Source organism: Hylaeus anthracinus, unplaced genomic scaffold, assembly GCF_026225885.1.
Source record: "Hylaeus anthracinus isolate JK02 unplaced genomic scaffold, UHH_iyHylAnth1.0_haploid 11985, whole genome shotgun sequence".
NCBI lineage: Eukaryota > Metazoa > Arthropoda > Insecta > Hymenoptera > Colletidae > Hylaeus > Hylaeus anthracinus.
Window position 1 is genome coordinate 63,071 of NW_026534333.1, and position 17,839 is coordinate 80,909.

At 35.5% G+C, this 17,839-nt stretch overlaps 4 protein-coding genes across 8 annotated transcripts in view; 2 read left to right on the top strand and 2 right to left on the bottom strand.

Moving 5' to 3' along the window:
• Nucleotides 1-417: 417 nt before the first annotated feature.
• Nucleotides 418-3,165, top strand: LOC128887094 (uncharacterized). The gene is made up of 4 exons (XM_054142574.1): nucleotides 418-1,908; nucleotides 2,032-2,162; nucleotides 2,287-2,478; nucleotides 2,549-3,165. The coding sequence occupies exons 1-4, from the start codon at nucleotides 1,612-1,614 to the stop codon at nucleotides 2,670-2,672; spliced, it is 744 nt and encodes a 247-aa protein (XP_053998549.1). The 5' UTR covers nucleotides 418-1,611; the 3' UTR covers nucleotides 2,673-3,165.
• Nucleotides 3,166-3,618: 453 nt separating this feature from the next.
• Nucleotides 3,619-7,177, bottom strand: LOC128887093 (uncharacterized). Its single transcript, XM_054142573.1, has 6 exons — nucleotides 6,654-7,177; nucleotides 6,460-6,577; nucleotides 5,814-6,170; nucleotides 5,459-5,737; nucleotides 5,077-5,372; nucleotides 3,619-5,007 (listed from the first exon to the last, which is right to left on the bottom strand). The coding sequence occupies exons 1-6, from the start codon at nucleotides 6,743-6,745 to the stop codon at nucleotides 4,179-4,181; spliced, it is 1,971 nt and encodes a 656-aa protein (XP_053998548.1). The 5' UTR covers nucleotides 6,746-7,177; the 3' UTR covers nucleotides 3,619-4,178.
• A 330-nt stretch (nucleotides 7,178-7,507) lies between these two features.
• On the top strand, nucleotides 7,508-10,550 carry LOC128887061 (peroxisomal N(1)-acetyl-spermine/spermidine oxidase). 3 transcript variants are annotated; one of them, XM_054142498.1, is made up of 5 exons: nucleotides 7,509-7,540; nucleotides 7,632-7,869; nucleotides 7,964-8,157; nucleotides 8,475-9,015; nucleotides 9,134-10,550. In XM_054142498.1, the coding sequence occupies exons 3-5, from the start codon at nucleotides 7,974-7,976 to the stop codon at nucleotides 9,969-9,971; spliced, it is 1,563 nt and encodes a 520-aa protein (XP_053998473.1). In that variant the 5' UTR covers nucleotides 7,509-7,540; nucleotides 7,632-7,869; nucleotides 7,964-7,973; the 3' UTR covers nucleotides 9,972-10,550. The 3 variants fall into 3 exon arrangements, with proteins under 3 accessions (XP_053998476.1, XP_053998473.1, XP_053998474.1); XM_054142501.1 differs by having other exon boundaries at nucleotides 7,508-7,540; nucleotides 7,632-8,157; XM_054142499.1 differs by lacking the exon at nucleotides 7,509-7,540 and having other exon boundaries at nucleotides 7,585-7,869.
• A 4,079-nt stretch (nucleotides 10,551-14,629) lies between these two features.
• Nucleotides 14,630-17,839, bottom strand: part of LOC128887073 (excitatory amino acid transporter 1-like) — an 11,146-nt gene continuing 7,936 nt past the window's right edge. For all 3 annotated transcript variants that reach the window (XM_054142532.1, XM_054142533.1, XM_054142534.1), the window contains exons 4-9: nucleotides 16,725-17,125; nucleotides 16,191-16,385; nucleotides 15,924-16,110; nucleotides 15,252-15,680; nucleotides 14,952-15,086; nucleotides 14,630-14,876 (exon numbers count right to left, since the gene is read on the bottom strand). In XM_054142532.1, the coding sequence (XP_053998507.1) occupies nucleotides 14,729-14,876; nucleotides 14,952-15,086; nucleotides 15,252-15,680; nucleotides 15,924-16,110; nucleotides 16,191-16,385; nucleotides 16,725-17,125 (1,495 nt within the window). In that variant the 3' untranslated portion in view covers nucleotides 14,630-14,728. The remainder of the gene's footprint in view (nucleotides 14,877-14,951; nucleotides 15,087-15,251; nucleotides 15,681-15,923; nucleotides 16,111-16,190; nucleotides 16,386-16,724; nucleotides 17,126-17,839) is intronic.

Consider the following 17,839-nt stretch of genomic DNA (forward strand, 5'->3'; position numbering starts at 1 on the left):
CGCAAAATGCTCTACTCGTAAAAGGCTACAAATACATATATGTATTTATCGCAAAATACACGTAATATTAATGTTTTAACGCCTTGATGATCTTCAGAATATTGTCATACGATAATGTATTTTTCATTCTACTGTGAAAATAAGGTAATAACGTGTCCGCTGAATATTGAATCATGGTTCAACTATCTTTCCTTCGAACTACTGAATCGTGAACCGCAATATCAGCCTAGCCAATTATCCATAGCCTATTACGTATAAACGTAATTTCAATCATTTACATTTTCTTCGACGGACACGTCTGTTTTTGTTTCCGTAATTATAAAAGAGACAACCGAGCTTCGAATAATTTCAAGAATTGTATTGTATTTAAAATTTCTCGGGAACCCAAACGTTCTTTGAGAAAGTTCTTTTAATCGGAAACGCGCGCGCGCGTGGAAAGACGAAAAACCGAAGAAAAATCAGATAATCATCATATTATTTTTCATAATACGCCAAGCGCGTTTAAAATTATAATAACGAAATTTGTAGTTAACACGTATACATACAAGGAAACAAGAATCACTGTTAAAGAGGAGGTTGATCTATAACTGCTGCGGTTTTTTTTTGTTTTGTATAATGTACGAAATATGCGAACGTGAAAGAAATAAATAAGTTGACAGATGTAGATAATCGTTTTATTGTTTTTACAACATGCCGTAAACGCGCTGTATAGAGAATGTGCGATGACAGACGTATTCACATAAGTATGTAGCAATTTTATGTATTCTGCTACACCATTTTATTTGGAAAATTATTGTATGCCTCGTATTTCGTATTTCGTATGAATTGCAGGCGTTAAGAAACTCTATACTGCAACTCGATGGTATTGTATAGCAAGATCTGTTTGTATTAAACTAGGTTTGCTATAATAATGGAATGCAAACAATAAATTCTTTTTCATCGCATGTTTTGCGTCGACGTTACATCGGTATACATATATACTTGTATGTATGTATGTATATTCTTTAAAGACCTTGATCAAGTTCAGATCTACCTCATCTGAAGCAGAAACTAGAATGAAATAAGAGTTCTAAAAATCTGCTAGAATTAAACGATAGATTTGTATGCAGGGTCTAGAGAGGCTGTAGCAAGGTACTATAAAGTACTGTATTTAGATTGCGATAAACGCAAACACGTGCCCTCGTTTATTTGAAACTACTTGTAAGGAAATTTATTTTACCATTACCATTCTTAATCATATATTACGAATATTACTCGATTAATAGGATCGACGATGCTTGCATTAAAAATCATAAAGTAAGTGCATTAAATTTTTTTTCCATGTACCAATTAAACCTTAAGTAATTATTCTTGAATAGTATATTTATTTAATAATAAAATAATTTATATTATACGGCTGCATTTATTTAATGTTCAAACTATGGATAATTCCAATTTTCCTTATTCATTTTATAGTGATCTTCAGTGGGAATATACATACATACATAGACATGTAACGTAGTTATACGTATAGTTTACAAGATAGTTGGACGTGACGAGAAATTGACCATATTTATTCGTGAATTTCGATTTGTTCAATCATATTTGTTTATTTCGTTATTCTTTCTAAAGATGGATGTAATGCACTGGAATTTGGAGCAACGATGCTTAGAAAGTACATTATCGCTAAAAGACTTACGAGCGAAATTATTTCCTGGAAATGATCGAAAATTTGATCGTGCAGCAGTCATAAGCGAAAACAAATATACTCCAAAAACTTTAGAAGGTTATTGGTTTGAGCGTAGAGCAGTTTATATACCTGAATATGTCGAGTGGAAAAGTATTTACGATACAGATTACAAAGCTCATATTAATAAAAGTTGGAAGGAGAATCAAATTGCAAAATGGGATAACAAACTTGAGCTCGAGGTATAAGAATATTTTATGTTTTGTAATTATCTTAATGTTTCGATGTACATACAACACCTTTCGATTATTGCACCTTTGTAATATATGTATATCGTATGTATATGAATGCAACTTTAACATAAGGGTATGTCTCGAGAGAAATTATTGGGTCTGAAAAAGCAATATTATAGCAACATGACGACAACTTATGATTTGTCGTATAATATTTTACCAAAGGGTCTTAAAGGGCCTAGAAATAGATCGTATCATGCAAGGTACGCGTTACGTTTCTAGTCGATAGTAATTACAATTTATATTTATTTCAATTATCATTACCTCCGACGACTTCGACGATTATTCGTCGATATATTTGATAAAATTAATGTTTTGCATTTGGAGACAAAGAAAATGGATTCCAGAACTAGATCTGACAAAAAGTTATGGTAATTTGACACAGTTTGGATTAAAGGATGCAATGGAGGAAGAAATATATAAAAATTCAGAGGATGGGATAGCTGAGTGTCGATGGCAGACTACTTATAGAGAAGAAATTGGCCAACTAACGCCAGTAAATGTTGAACGAAATACCCGGTAAGTTATAGAAACTATGTTTTCATTAATCCTAATTAAACATAACTTTATACTACAATTTTATCTAAAGATTCAACAGACGTATAGTGGACTTTAATGTACCAGATCTTAAACATTTCGAACAGAAATCGTCAGATATCGAACGTTGTTTACTTTCGTTTAAAGCTACAAATTCCAAATCGATTGTAAAATAGAACAACAGGGAGGACAATGAGAGCCAGGGGAATAGGGGAAGGGTTAACGAAAAGGGCGGGAGGGGAGCTGTGCGGGGGGTTTTGGACAGCAAGACGTAAATTAAATTCATTGTAAGAACGAAATAAGAAATTATGAATCAATAAAATTGTGATATATATCAGATAAAGATATATATTTTATTAAGTTGTTTAAACATCACATTGTGATGTATAATAAACATGTTATATATTTTCACAAATGTGCAGAACATTTCAGATTCACATCTTACGCATGTACAAAATTGTTGAATGTTACATGTATCTTAGAAACTATCTTCTTCTTAACGTTACCTTAAATTCATTGAAAATCGTAATTAAATTATTAGTACAGTCTTATCGTTGTGTATTTAAGAAAAACGGAATTCGTGTATGGAAGCACGCTGATGTGGGTATTTTTTATATATTAACAAAATTTCGCCTGAAAATAACGTCAAGGTTCATTTTAGCACAATTTCAAAGTAATTACAAAATGTCGTGAGAATATTTTTACAGTATTATTAAAATCTTTAATCTGGTACTCCGTTTTATTTCCGTGGTATTGCTAACTCGTACTTTTACCGCCTGCGGTTTTTTTTTTGTAGTTACGAAATTGTTCGATAACGAAAGCATTGGAATTTCTTTAACACTGTTCTCGGTATCGACAAACTTTTACATCAATATTGTGTTAAAATTAATTTTATTATGTTATAGTAAAAATTTAACGTACCAAAGTTGAATTTCAACATTTTTTTAAACTGAGAGTACCGGAATACATGCAGAAAAAAGAAAAAGAAGAATGAACATTTATTCTGACGTTATCGTTTTAACAAGATTTATAGTAGTATTTTGTGTTAATATATTTTAATGAGTCATAAGAATCAAAAAGGTAGAACGAGTCTTTCTCACGCAGAGACAAGTTCTAATAAAATTAAATCGAGAAAAATAACGATTATCTATATAAAGTGTACGTAACTTCACATTGTTTCCTTAATCCTTAAGTTTGTTAGACTACATACATATTTCACTAATGAACACACATGAAGAACATTTTCTTTATCACAAGATTGACAGTTTAGAATGTCACTCGAATCTTTTGTCATACCAGTATCTAACATTCTGTTATTATCCTTTTAACTTAATATTCAGGTTATCGTCTAAACTCGATCGATAATAAAAATACATACAAAGAAGGGCAGCAGTATTTAATCGTGTTCTTTTATACTTAAAAAAAAAAGAAAAAAAGAAAAAAACAAACAAACAAACAAGAGGTATTAACAGTCACTTACATACGATAACGGAAAACTTCATACCGGCAGTATACCTGTTCGTAATCAAGACGAAGAATTCTATTTCGTTAATAATTATTTGTTAAAACAGTAATCAATGTAATCGGTAATCAATAATTAATATATGTATAGGTAAATGGCAAACTTAAGCTAAAGATGAAACGATGAACAAAAAAAAGATCAAGCATGATTCATACCCTGTTTAACGTAATAAAGTAGTACACAGTACTATTATGTTTAATATGAGCGAACCACATAAAAGTGTCGATAACCAAACAGGACTCGTTACGATAGTGGTATGACTAGGAAACATTTGCATTTCAGAGGGATTCTTAATATCGCTGATATTTACATTTTGTCCTTGGTAACACTGATCCATAAAAGGTGAACCGTTACTTTGATGATTCTGAGACGGTAGTAATGTTTTAGGAGTACAGAGATTAGGCGATGGAAGTTTCATTGTTTGATTACTAACGAGATTTTTTAGTTCTGTAAATGGGGATTGTAAGTTTTGTTGACAGAAGGATCCAACAGGACTAACGTTACTTTGTCTTGAAGTATAATAGGATTGTGTTCCATCCGATATAACTGAACATTGATCAAATTCGTGTACCGATGGCTCTCTGGATGGAGCAAAATTAGAACCTGTAGAACCGAAGCCAGAACTCTGACTGGATGATCTGGATAATGACGGTGGGTCGATACCGTCATGCCAATATCCACCGGCTACCCATGACGCTTGCGTAACTGATTTCAATTTAGGTGGTGATAAAATAAGTCTTTTACCACAAGTGTTGTTTAATTTTTTAAAAATCTCGGAACTTGTTGTATTGTACACTTTTTTTTCAAAAATCTTGGGCGTTTTGGTTGCGTACTTTGGTTTATCTTCGCTCAAATACAATGTGCTTAATGTAGTCAAACTGTCGTTCAAAGAATTGTTCTCTGGCACACCATTTTTATACAAAGATATAGGCTTACAAAGTACGCTTTTATCGTTAATAAAAGTAGATAATTGTGATTCGTGATTTGTACTGTAATATAAAAAAATAGTTGAAGTATTATTCCTTTAAACTGGATACGTACAGAATCAGATTACTTACGGTAGACTTTGGAATACTATAGATTTAGGAGTTGTTGCTGGTTTCTCCATACAAAGAAGCTTACAGTCATTTATTTCGTTTGATGGCAGTTGATTGGTAACTTTTTCGCCTAAACTACAGATACTTTTAGTATTAAAATCGTATTTATCACTCCTAGTTGTCATACATGAATCAGATAATACTGTATCTTTAGTAGAAGATTCCATCTTTTTAAACGACATATTTCTACTTGATGCGCTTTTACGAGATTTTGGCTTTACATTAACGAAGCCTATAATTGAAATAAATAACATAATCTAAAATAAAAGTAATAGAAAATTAATAAGGTTAGTATCAATTTGCGACAGTATAATTATCAATGCGGTATATTTGGCTAACTTACTGTGTGGTAGAGAGTAATATATTCAAGGGAGAACCATGTATTCCGTAAATCTGTTTTAATCAATCTCGAGTCTTTAAATGGTAAAAGTATAATGATACAAATCCATAAAAATATCAGCAATATATCGGAAAATTTTTTTCTGGTAGAAGCCACCCAGCAAGCACAGAATTGAAAGAACAGTCCTCCGATTGGCAAGAATACAAAATCCATGTTATATGCAACCATAGAATCCAAAATTGTTGAAATTGTTCTGAATATTGATTCTGTATATGTTGCATTCTACAAGGAATAAAAAATTTATAACGCAAAGTAATTTGATTAAATCCTATTGCAAGATATATTACGGTATACTTACATTCTTAATAATGCGAAATGGTTTCTGCTTGAACAGCGACATCTTATATTTGGCAAGCCAAAATGCTTGTTTGTGTAATGTATTATGTACAGTAATTTTACAATTTGCGCATAATGGATATCGTTGCTCTAAACTATCTTTAAATTGTTTCAACTCGTGCTCGTAATTCTTTTCATTGGCAGGTGTAAAAGTGGACAATTTTGATATCTTTAAGCTTTCGCATGACATACATTGATTGCAAAGGCCATTCTTTGCAATTTTATTAATGCTTGTATCCCTACTGTTCCTGCAGTATCTTTTCATTTCATTTGAAGGAATTTTGTACTGTTCTGGTATACTATACGTGTAATCGTCATTCTAAAATTTGATACGTAAGATAACATAGAAATAGTACATAGACTTTTAAATGATATCGCATAGATAAATTATTTAAATTCTGTATAAAGATATTCCCATTACTTTAAAACCATTTAATAAGTGAAATAATTTGACCTAGTAAAATAATTATGTATAAATTCTTTGTAATTATGTTATCATTCTTGATTCTATTTTTTGTTGTACAAACAAGTATCCTAATACATAGATGCATGCAAGCATTTGAATTACATACTAAACAACTAAACTATAATTACATATATTGATTTACCTTAGAAAAACCATTATACTGTTCACAATGTGGACACAACCACCAGTTAAGTTGTTGTCGCCAAATCTTGGTGTCATTATTGCAAAACCAGCAGTTCACTTTCACAGGCCACCTGAACCTAGCATGCAAGTAAACACGTCGTGAATGTCTTTATGATTATTACAAAAATTGTAAAATGCAAAAGTTGTTCTTACTTTAGTTTTTGAAAAACCGTGACGATAGTGACGATTATTAACAGGATAATAGAAAACATTGGCATAAAATTGAATGGCAGATCGAAATCCATTTCAGATACGGATAAAATGTAAAAAATTAAAAGTAGAGTTCATCTCCCGCCAAGCGGCTAAAGAGTGCCTTCACCTTAACCTATGCGATCAAAACTTTGTGTAAAACCCATGTACATAGTCACGTGGCGTATTAAACTTTCTCCTAGCACTTCAACTACTGGCTTATTTATATCAACTGCTAGAAAACGCTGTTCATCGTTCACATTGATTTTTTATTCAAACTAGAGAAATAATTAAATTGCAACATGGTACATTTAATTTTCCATGCCGCCGCCAGCTTTCACTGCTTTATCCTATAAATTTTGAAGCGTTATCAAGTACTGCCGTCAAGTACCGTTCAGTACCCGTTACCGTATAGCTGCGTATAGCGCAAACGCGAAGCGAAACGACAGGACAGGACTTGACCGCAGATTAGTTTTACAGAGGCGAAAGACTTGCCGGATTTTTTGGTGTTTATGACGTCATTGGATGAACGTGGCGTCCAGAAACGCCACCGTTCGCTAATTGCAAGTCGTTTTGTGACCGGCCGAGTTTAAAAATGTTTAAATCACTGAAATGGATTCATACTAATTTCTTTATTTCTTTATTTATTTACTTATTCAAGTGCAAAGCTGTAGGAAATTCAGCTACAACGCTGCAATTATACTAATACTGGTTTTCAGTACTGGTGGCGCCATCGGTGAAGAAATGCCCAAGTTTCTAGTGAAAATAGAGTTCCTACTATTTATGTAAAATGGCGCCACCGACACCTTTGAATACATTATTTTTATCGTATCACTAAAGTATAAGTACATGTACGTATAACATCCATTATACTGAATTTTTATCAAATATTTTGTATATTTTTAAAAAGCACTCCAACCCAGAAAACAATTTTTCTTTTAGGTAACTAAATCCAGTATTAGTAAAATCAGTTATCAGTTGAGTGGAGTGGCCGAGTGGCCGAGTGGCCAAGTGGCCTTGTGGTGTTTCCAGGTCTTTCCTGGTGGTGGATGCTCGGATCAGCACGGATCAGCAGCACCGATGCATCGATGCAACCGTTACCGCGCGCGTATAGTATGAAAACCATCAAAGAGCTCTGAATACATTCCAAGAGAGTACTTTCGAGTATCTCTCGTAAAAGGTACGATATCTGTAATGAAATGGAGAAATAGCAGTGTCCAGTTTTTCGTAGATAAAAATTAATAAGCCATCCACGTTCGTTTTACCATTGACAGCTGATATGGTATGATCATGGCGGAATCCACGAACAAGTCGAACAATGACAAAGTTAAGTGCAAAATTTTAATCGTCGGCGCAGGAATGGCCGGATTATCAGCTGCAAATCATTTATTGAAGAACCACGAAACTGATTTTTTGATTGTCGAGGCACGAGGTCGGATAGGTGGTCGTATCGTCTCGCTAAAAATCGGTGAGTCTTTGGTTAACCTATTTTCGTATTCCCTTAATCGATAAACGTTCGATTCTTCGTTTCTGCTTTTTGATTTTAGTCGAAATAATTTTTGTACACATTCGAGATATCTCCCATACTTAAACGAACCTTTGGATCCTCTGTTTCATAATGCGAAATTACAGAGTTCGATTACTATTCCAACAATCAGAAAAGAAATTTCTTTGACGAATAAACAATTACTAACACCGACACAGACGTTTATGACATCGAGGAATTTAATTGTCGTTAATAGTTGAAATGTACGATCGAATAATTTACGAAATGTTTTAATATAGGCAACGAAAAAGTTGAGTTAGGGGCAAATTGGATCCACGGAGTCCTAGGAAATCCAATGTTTGAATTAGCAATGGCAAATGGATTGATAGATATCGTACGCATACCGAGGCCTCATAAAGTTGTAGCAGCTACGGAAGACGGCAAGCAACTACCGTTTCCAGTTTTGCAAGAAATCTACGAAGCTTACGTGTGTTTTCTAAGGCGGTGCGAAGAATATTTTTTAAGCCCTTATAGTCCCCCGGATGGGATAAACAGCGTCGGCGCTCACGTCGCGTTAGAGGCTGAGATTTACTTATCGTCTCTGCCAAAAGAGGACAGAAGAATTAGGCAATTGTTGTTCGACTGTTTACTTAAAAGAGAAACTTGTATTACTGGCTGTGATAGTATGGAGGATGTTGATCTTTTGGAAATGGGTTCGTACGCGGAACTACAAGGTGGAAATATCAGTCTTCCGGATGGTTACAGTGCTATATTGGAACCAGTCGCAAAACACATACCAAAAGACAGCATTCTTACTAGACACGTTGTTACTAAAATTAGGTAAGAAGAATTTTATGTAAGAAAGCTGATTAACCGTAACCGATTTGACCGTTAAGCAGTAATACTATCGGTATATATACGTGTTGTACGTGTGTTGATACAAATGCGTTGATTGCAGGTGGCAAAGAAAAAAGTGCGCGGAAGACGAGAATTCTACGAATAATTGTCCTAATAAAAACACTTTTATAGAAATAGAATGCGAAAACGGGAAAACAATATTAGCCGAACATGTGATTTGTACATTGCCATTAGGAGTTCTTAAGGAAAAAGCTAACGATATATTCGATCCACCTCTACCTACTTATAAACTCGATGCCATAGACAGACTTTTGTTCGGTACCGTGGACAAAATATTTTTAGAGTACGAAAGACCGTTTCTGAATCCTGGAATATCGGAAGTGATGCTTCTCTGGGACGATAGAGGATTAACGGAAGAAGAAAAGCAAGACGTTAGCAAAACATGGTTCAGGAAGATATATTCTTTTACTAAAGTTTCGGAAACGCTACTGTTAGGATGGATATCGGGAAAGGCTGCCGAGTATATGGAGCGTTTAAGTTCAGCGGAGGTAGCCGATGTATGCACATCGATATTACGAAAATTTCTCAACGATCCATTCGTACCAGCGCCAAACAATTGCATACACACCTCGTGGCATATGCAACCGTACACGCACGGTTCTTATACCGCTATGGCAGTAGGCGCGAGTCAATTAGACATAAATTGTTTAGCCGAACCTATAAAGCAGGAAGACGATCCATCGAAAATAGTGATAGCATTCGCTGGCGAGCATACCCATACTTCCTTTTATAGTACAGTACACGGAGCGTATTTGACTGGACGAACCGCTGCCCAAACGCTTCTGGAATCGAGAAAGAACGAGAAGAATTCGATAAGCCTCAGCTGTGAAGACACTAGCGACCTAAGTTCGTGGATACAAGGAATTTCTCTGAATTAAAAAGCATTCAGAGTTGAATAATAAATTAAACACGGATCGAGAAATTATTCTGTATGTCGACGTTTTCACACTTATCGAGCACAATTTATTACCGCGGTACGAACCTATCGTTCGATATTTTACACACTGTCGGGGCGATGAGAAACGTGATTTATAGGTGTTTAGTATTAACGCGAAATTCGTAAACTGGATTTTTTTTGTAAATAGTATAGAGAATTGTTTATATTGTGTACATAACGATGCCTGTCTAAAATCTCGAGATTTCATAAACGTGCATTTTGTCGATTTTACGCACAGTCTTGGCTTTGTTCGACGATCGAGAAAGGAACCACGATTGGAAATCGTGTTGCAAGACGATGCTTCATTTTATGGGATCACCTAACACTGTAGTACAGAAGTTTTATATACGTATATAAAACTTTTATTCAACACCGACGAAAGTGCTTTTTATCGTAGATAAATCATTTCGAACGTCCACGTTTGTTAATTATTACTAGGGCCGCCACCTTTTTAAAGTATCTATAATATGTACACAGAAACGATATTTTATTTATTTCGTGAAATTCTTGCTATAATTGGGATAATTCGACTATATTTCAACAAGGTTTTTATCAGTTTTGTTTTTTTTTTTTTTCTGTTTTTTACAATTATAAACTTTTAGCTAATCAAGTGTTCCCGTGGCAAGTTTGCTTGATAGCTCGCTCGTCCATTGTAACTGGAACTAGAAAACGAACAATTTTTCGCGGCGGTATAGTAGAAATACGAAAGTACGAACAGGTGGCAACCCTAGTGATCGCGTCAAATAACGAAAATATATCTGCTGTTCGACCTTGCGTTCGCGAGATAATGGATAAAGTATAATGTTAGACCAAACATTAAATTGATCCACATGTTATGCAACAAAAAAAAAAAAAAAAAAAGTGAAATCAAACGTTCATATTTCCATAGAAAATTTAGTGATATTAACCGCTGTATACATATGCGTGGGCAATTACACACATATGTTAAAGGCACAGTTTGCAAACCACTTGCAAAAATTCCCAAGTTACAAAGTTTTATTTACCTAAAATTAGTATTCTCTTTGTTCCATTTTTAATACACCTTTACTTGAAAGTATTACAACAGATGTGCATTTTATCTAGTCACATTGCGTTAAGCTATTTAGTTTTACGTGTAGTAAACGAGTAACGAAACATCCGTGGTTTTTTATGTTTGTTTTTCCTAATAAAACCAATCACCAACAACGATTTACCGTGCGATTCAATTTTCCATATTTTTGTTTATAATTAATACGCTAGTATAATACGTTCCGTAATTTTCGAAACATCGTAGAAACATTGTAACGTTGCTGTTTTTATAACGAATATCTTTCGAAAGTAATTTTTCAGTATTTCCGAGATGAACAAAAAAATGTGTTTTCTGCCACTATGTATATCACTCGATATTAATTCGTGACAATGTGATTCGAAGAATAACTGGTGAAACAAAAAGGATTGTTATATTATGCACAGATACAGATAAAACTATAACTGAAATAAATAATTTTCAGTAATTATCCGAAGCGATTATTTCATATTCCGAGTCGACATATAACTGTATATACCACATCGAAAACAGTGAGAAAAGAAAGTAGATTAGAATATAAAACATTGTTAAAGATTTAAACTGTCGACGATTTTCTTGCGGATTCCCGGTATTTTCGCTCGAATCAATAGCCATCTAGCGGTGAACATGCCGAACTGTTTTGCAGAGTTGATTAGGACCTCTATCGGGGAAACGTCCAAGTTTGTCGTCGAATAGTTCTTGTTTGTACTGCTGGATGGCGTTATTAATATCTTTTTACGGACATATGGTATACGTTCGTAATAATAACGAATAATTTCATTTAATTACGTTTACAGTAATAAAGTTGTAGTTATATCAGAGGTATTACAATAATAAAATTTACCTAGGAGAACTTCTTTTTTGTACCACTGTCGATACATACGTTGCAGTGGCGCCATCTAACGTCGAAAATGGAAACTATCGCGCGAGAAACTTGGACATTTTGCCGATAGAGGCGTTGATCACATTCCAAAGATAGTTCGATATACACATCGCTAGATGGCGATACCAATTTTCCGCGGGAAATTTGAATTTCTTTTTACTTGATTAAATGAAAATTCGTTAGAAGATTCGAGTACGCTTTCAATAAAACGACAGCAGCTCCTAAACTATGAATGCAAATCGGATACTGTAAAGGACATGCTTACACGCTTTACCCGTATTAGATACTTGAGCTGAATAAATTTATTTCTATTTTTGTATGCGGATCAAGTGATTAGTTGTTTAAGAAATTTAATAATTACGTTACTTGATTCACTTTATCGCGTGATCGCTTTATTTAGTTATCGCGTTAATACGACATCGAAGATGTATCTTTTATTTGCGTATGTTGAAGCAAGTCGGCTGAAAATGCGTGGTATTTTCAAAGACATAGATGTGTCGTTGTTTAGAAATAAGTAATAGCTTTATTGTTACGTCAGTTTGTACATTTATTGTACAAATAAATATTATACAGAATATTTTTAAGCAACTATGGCATTACTTAATTACGTACAGGTACATGAATTCTACTCGTAGAATTTGATTACAATCTGTAACTGTACATCAATTCGCGAGATTAATAACGATAATACGAGTATTCGTTCGCTATATGCCGATATATTAAATAGACAACTTGATTCGCCAACATTTAATGCGGTATCAGCTAGATTTCTTAATAATATTTACCTTCCAACTATTTGATTATTACTTTCGAGTCGGTTAAGTTAAAGGTGACAGTGAAATTTTCAAAGGAGAATAAAATTATTTACAAGTTCTAAACCGCAAGAGTGTCAATGGAATTCACGTTGGGAAAATAGTCAATTTGCGCTACATATTCAATAATTTCTTTGCAATTCGTTTATATATGTATGTAGTTATTTCGTAGATAGAGTTACATAGATCATTTATTCTTCGAGCTGTGTCACGTTTAGTAAATATGGAAACATTGAAATGAAAACGAACGTGGCCAATATTTGTTCGCGTTTAACATTAACATTGAATTCAAGTACACGGAGAATAGAATTGCGTGCATAGTTATGGTAGGTTTTGTATTCCAGTTGAAAAATATACAGAAAATTCGCTGAATTTTCATTAGTTTAGAAAGACACGATCAAAATACATTTCTTTACCGTTTAGTCGATAGTTGAACACTTTTTGTCTAGTCCGGTAACGAATACCTTAAATATACATATGTATATTTGCAAATCGTACATATACTATTAATATTCTTGTTACTGGCTTTCTACAGACGTTACTATGTAGTTGGCAAAGTAACGAAATAACTTGTTTTTTCTGCACTTTTTCCGCGTTATTTTGTACGCATATGGACCGTTGTAAAGAGGGGTAAAAAAAAAAGCAAGAAAAAAAAAAGAACCGAACAGATTCGTAATAGCTTTATATTTTTGTTTCTCAAGATTTTAGGAATTAACAACTACGCGATGCTTTACATCCAAATTTTCGGATTATCGATAGATTATATCGTCATAGATTATACAGCAATGGAAGACAAAGATTAAGGAGATGCATATCGTAATTCGATATACACAGATAGTGACTAAAACTGTCTCTACAACCACTGTATACACTTGGATTTTATACATCTCGGCTATTCGTTTACTACAAAATCAGTATTAATTAAAATAACAATTGAATTGTCTGATAAGATGTAAGAAAAATATCAATTAAAAAATGCCTTTGAGATAGATCATTTTTGAAATATGATTTTTTCTCTCTTTGAAATAAATGTGAAATTTGTCAATATTCGATCTGTCTTTCCATTTTTGCTTCGACTGGTCAATTATACATAGTATGTATAGGTTGCGCCTTTGTTCCCCATTTCGAATATTGAAAATGACCATTATCAGAAAAAAATGTAGGAGGCATGATCGCACTGGTAATCTGCTAATCTGTAACAACACTTGCACGTACAAGTGTAGAATTGTACATATGTACGTAACGACAATAAAATTGGAGGTTGGTCGCGATTTCGTTTAGCCGAACAACCCAACGATTCGAATGTATTGAATAATGGTGTAAGGTGAACGAAGAAGGACTCGATGGAAAAATAACACTTTCCAACTAAGTCAAAGTGTATATGTATGTACGGTATGTATGGTATGTATGGTATGCCACGTGATTTGTATACTCGACGAGTTGTTTTGATCGTAACTCGGTTGCTTTCGTTTGCGTGTTCCCATGTTCTAAATTGAAAATACAATCAAATCAACTGTTGATTCTTTCCATTAAAATTTGACTGGTTGGTCATATCACGCAACACAACCAGCAACTTAATGGAAACGACCATTAAAACATGATCGAATTATTGGATAATTTAGTAGTTTAATCAAACGAAAATGATTATAAAACAGGTAGTGTTTTACAGGTAATAATTAAATATAAAACACTGCCAACTCTTCTATACAAAGAATAACGTGGAAAAATTGTGGGATATTTACGCAATGGAAATATGGAATATCGATTGTCCCTGTATAGAAAAACGTTGATAATTTCATGGTACTATCGTATCTCAGGCTATCGAGTTGTCGGCGCTTTTAGACAACTAACTACGTCCTAATCTCTCGAAATTTGATGGGAATGTGCGAGTAGTCGACGAGCAAAGTGTTAAAGAACAAAGAGATTGTTATTTGTTATGCTCGATACGGATACTAATCTCATATAGACGTTGTAGTGTGATGGTCTGCTCCGTTTTGAGTTTGTCCGTTATGAGGCAACGAAGCCAGCTCGTTTCTACTCAAATAATTCACGATTCCTGCACCGAGTGAATCGCCTACCACGTTCACCGTTGTCCTGCACCGATCTCTGCAAGTCCAGAGAACAATATTCAGATCGATCTCGCGAGATACGTTTGTTCAGTTAACGGACGAAAGAACTTACAGCAACCAGTCGACAGCGATCACCAGGAAAACATCGTCAGCTGGGAGACGAACCGTATCCAGAACCATTACCATCGTCACCAGACCTGCTTGCGGGATTCCAGCTGCTCCGATACTTGCAGCAGTTGCTGTGATGCTGAAATGGGATAACAATTCCTTGAAGAATGTTGTAAAGCATGTAAGGTAAAAAGTTGGGGATTTAGGTAAAAGAATGTGTAGTAAATGCATGTATAGTAAATTTTTGATAGGAAAAGAAGGAAAAGTAAGATTGTAAAGGCACCGCGAATTCATCGTTGCTCACCTGACTGCTACCAGCTGACCAAAGCTGAGGCTAACTTGGCGTACTTGGGCGATGAAAATCGCAGCCACGGCTTCGTACAAAGCGGTGCCATCCATGTTAATGGTAGCACCTATCGGTAAGACGAATCTGGTGATCCGAGGATCGACGTTGTTTCCCTCTTCTAAGCAATTTATAGCGATCGGAAGTGTGGCCGAACTCGAGGACGTACCGAACGCGGTTACCAACGCCTGTGCCATGTTGGATATGTACAGGTACGGATTTCTCTTCGTTATGATAAAGTACAACATGGGCAAAATTAGAAAACCGTGTATGCAAAGGCCAAACAAGACGGTCAGAAAGTACATTCCAAGCTGTCCGACGACTTCGTCCAGGGACTGCATCTCGGTGATTTTGGCGGCCACCAGAAAGAGCACACCCACTGGCGACAGCCTGCGGAACAAGATTACAAGATTTATTCAGAGAAACATGGAACGCGTTTCGTTCGTGGAAAATCTTGTACGACAGATTTATTTAAATAGTATTATATCGTATATATTTTCGGGGTTGCGTGGAGCTGGCAGTTTACTTTGTGGAAGGTGGTAATAATTACGAGTTCCGACTCGAACTCGATTTCCAGGAGTGTCCAACAGAAAGATCGCGCGCGGCCTGTAGTTGGATGAAATGCGAATTTACCAAATGACCCATTGAGTTATCAACATCATAGCGCCTGATAGGGACTCGAAGAAGAAAAGCAGCGGCTTTCCCTGTTCTTCCATTTTGCCTAGAGTGATGCCTAGCGCTGTCGCGAAAACGACCAGGCCCATGATGTTGGTTCCAGAGACACTGTTCTGTTTTGGCTCCCAGTAGTCTGGATTGCCGGCTTAAAAATAGGAATAAATTGGTAATAAATAAAATATGTAGTTGTCGGGAGAAATGATAGAAGCTGACCTGATTCCTTACCTAATGTAAGGTTTTCTGGTTTCTGCATCTCGGTTCTGTGTTGAGAGATACAGGCTTCCACCAGATTCGGAGGAAACATGTTCCTAACCAAGTCCATCAACGTGTCGACGGTGGAAACATTCTGCGTAGGTGCTTTCGTTTTGACGTGTGGGTTGTTTCCTACACCCGGTTGGATGGTGATTACCAGAATAATACCTGCAAGGTGGAATCGAATAATTCAACAATTATTTCGTTTCATCTCTATTTAAGACGACCGGTAATCTCGTCTGTCGATGCATTACGCAACGGTGCATAATAATATAATCAATCATCCTTGAAACGGCGAGTCGGGCCTGTCTGAATCATACATATGCAGAATAAAAAAAGAGCAAGTGTTGTTTACGTTACATCTACATGTATAGCAGCTTGTCTGGAAGTGGATAGAGACAGTAAAAAGACGGAAAAGAGAAAGAGAAAGAGAAAGAGAAAGAGAAAGAAAAACTATCAAGGAACTTGTTTTTTAAGGATATTACACGTTCCAGCTACGTTACTCACCTAATACAACGGCACTGACGGTGGTTACCATGTAATAGACGATAGCTCGAGCTCCGATCCTGCCGCTGAGGGAGAGGTCCAGAGAGCCAATGGCAGAGACTAAACTGGATATGATCAAGGGCAGGATCAAGCTCTTGAGCATTCTCAGAAACAAATCTCCGATGTAATTGATGTACATGATCTCGCGAGGCGTCCATCCCAGCGTCCGCGTATTCCTCAGAATGATACCGAGGATAACGCCACCGACCACACCGCTCACGGTCAGGATAGTCAGAGAGTTGTGCCTCAGACAAGCTCGCACCTTCTCCTGCCTGGTCTTTGGCCTCTTGTTCGGATCCTGGGGGTAATACGACGTTCGTTTCGTGATTTTGCTTTGTGTATCGCTCCCTGATAGTGGCGACCTGCGACAACAAAAAGGAAACAGGAAACTAGAAACTAGAAGCTGTTTAAATAAACCACCATTTTCAACCAGTATTTCTTTGATTTTTTTATTCGACCAAGTAGAATATTCACCGAAATCTATTTATATTATTGTCGAATACGGCTATATTAATATGACACGATTACAAGTTTCCCGGAAAGGAAATTGTCATTCTGAAAGACGACGATTCAGACTCCGACAAAGGGGTTAATTGCGAGAGTTAATCCCTTAACGGTGTCAACTAGACGTAGCTTCTAACGCGGCCAGTTCTATCAGTTAATAAGAACCGTTGGAGGACGCGGCTATTAGAAAAAATACGGAATTGCGTTGCGTAGCGTAGCGTAAACCGTAGCGTTGGGTTCGTCGAGAAAAACGATCACCTTAACTCTTAACCTTAACCTTAACGTCTTTTCTGCATGTCGGATCAACGTTTTTCCCGCCTCTTTATTTATCCACAACGTTCTATCGTTAATTGCACGCTAGATAAATGGTTTCCGTACACCGATTTACTTTTCTTAGATCATCCACAGGGATTCTTTTTCGCCTAGAGTTTCCTACTACACAGAGAAATATTAACTGTCTAGACTGTAATTTTAATAGTAATTTTAATAGTAATTTTAATACGTATACAAATAGACGGTGGAAGAGAGAGAGAGAGAGAGAGAGAGAGAGAGAGAGAGAGAGAGAGAGAGAG

Bases quoted from the DNA above. Each gene is read 5' to 3' on its own strand.
- LOC128887061 (XM_054142501.1), top strand. From the start codon at position 7,974: ATGATCATGGCGGAATCCACGAACAAGTCGAACAATGACAAAGTTAAG. The intron at 8,158-8,474 runs GTGAGTCTTTGG...GTTTTAATATAG, and splicing joins TATCGTCTCGCTAAAAATCG to GCAACGAAAAAGTTGAGTTA. The intron at 9,016-9,133 runs GTAAGAAGAATT...CGTTGATTGCAG, and splicing joins CACGTTGTTACTAAAATTAG to GTGGCAAAGAAAAAAGTGCG.
- LOC128887094 (XM_054142574.1), top strand. From the start codon at position 1,612: ATGGATGTAATGCACTGGAATTTGGAGCAACGATGCTTAGAAAGTACA. The intron at 1,909-2,031 runs GTATAAGAATAT...CTTTAACATAAG, and splicing joins ATAACAAACTTGAGCTCGAG to GGTATGTCTCGAGAGAAATT. The intron at 2,479-2,548 runs GTAAGTTATAGA...TTTTATCTAAAG, and splicing joins AATGTTGAACGAAATACCCG to ATTCAACAGACGTATAGTGG.
- LOC128887093 (XM_054142573.1), bottom strand. From the start codon at position 6,745: ATGGATTTCGATCTGCCATTCAATTTTATGCCAATGTTTTCTATTATC. The intron at 6,171-6,459 runs GTAAATCAATAT...ATCAAATTTTAG, and splicing joins AGTATAATGGTTTTTCTAAG to AATGACGATTACACGTATAG. The intron at 5,738-5,813 runs GTAAGTATACCG...TATTCCTTGTAG, and splicing joins CATTTCGCATTATTAAGAAT to AATGCAACATATACAGAATC.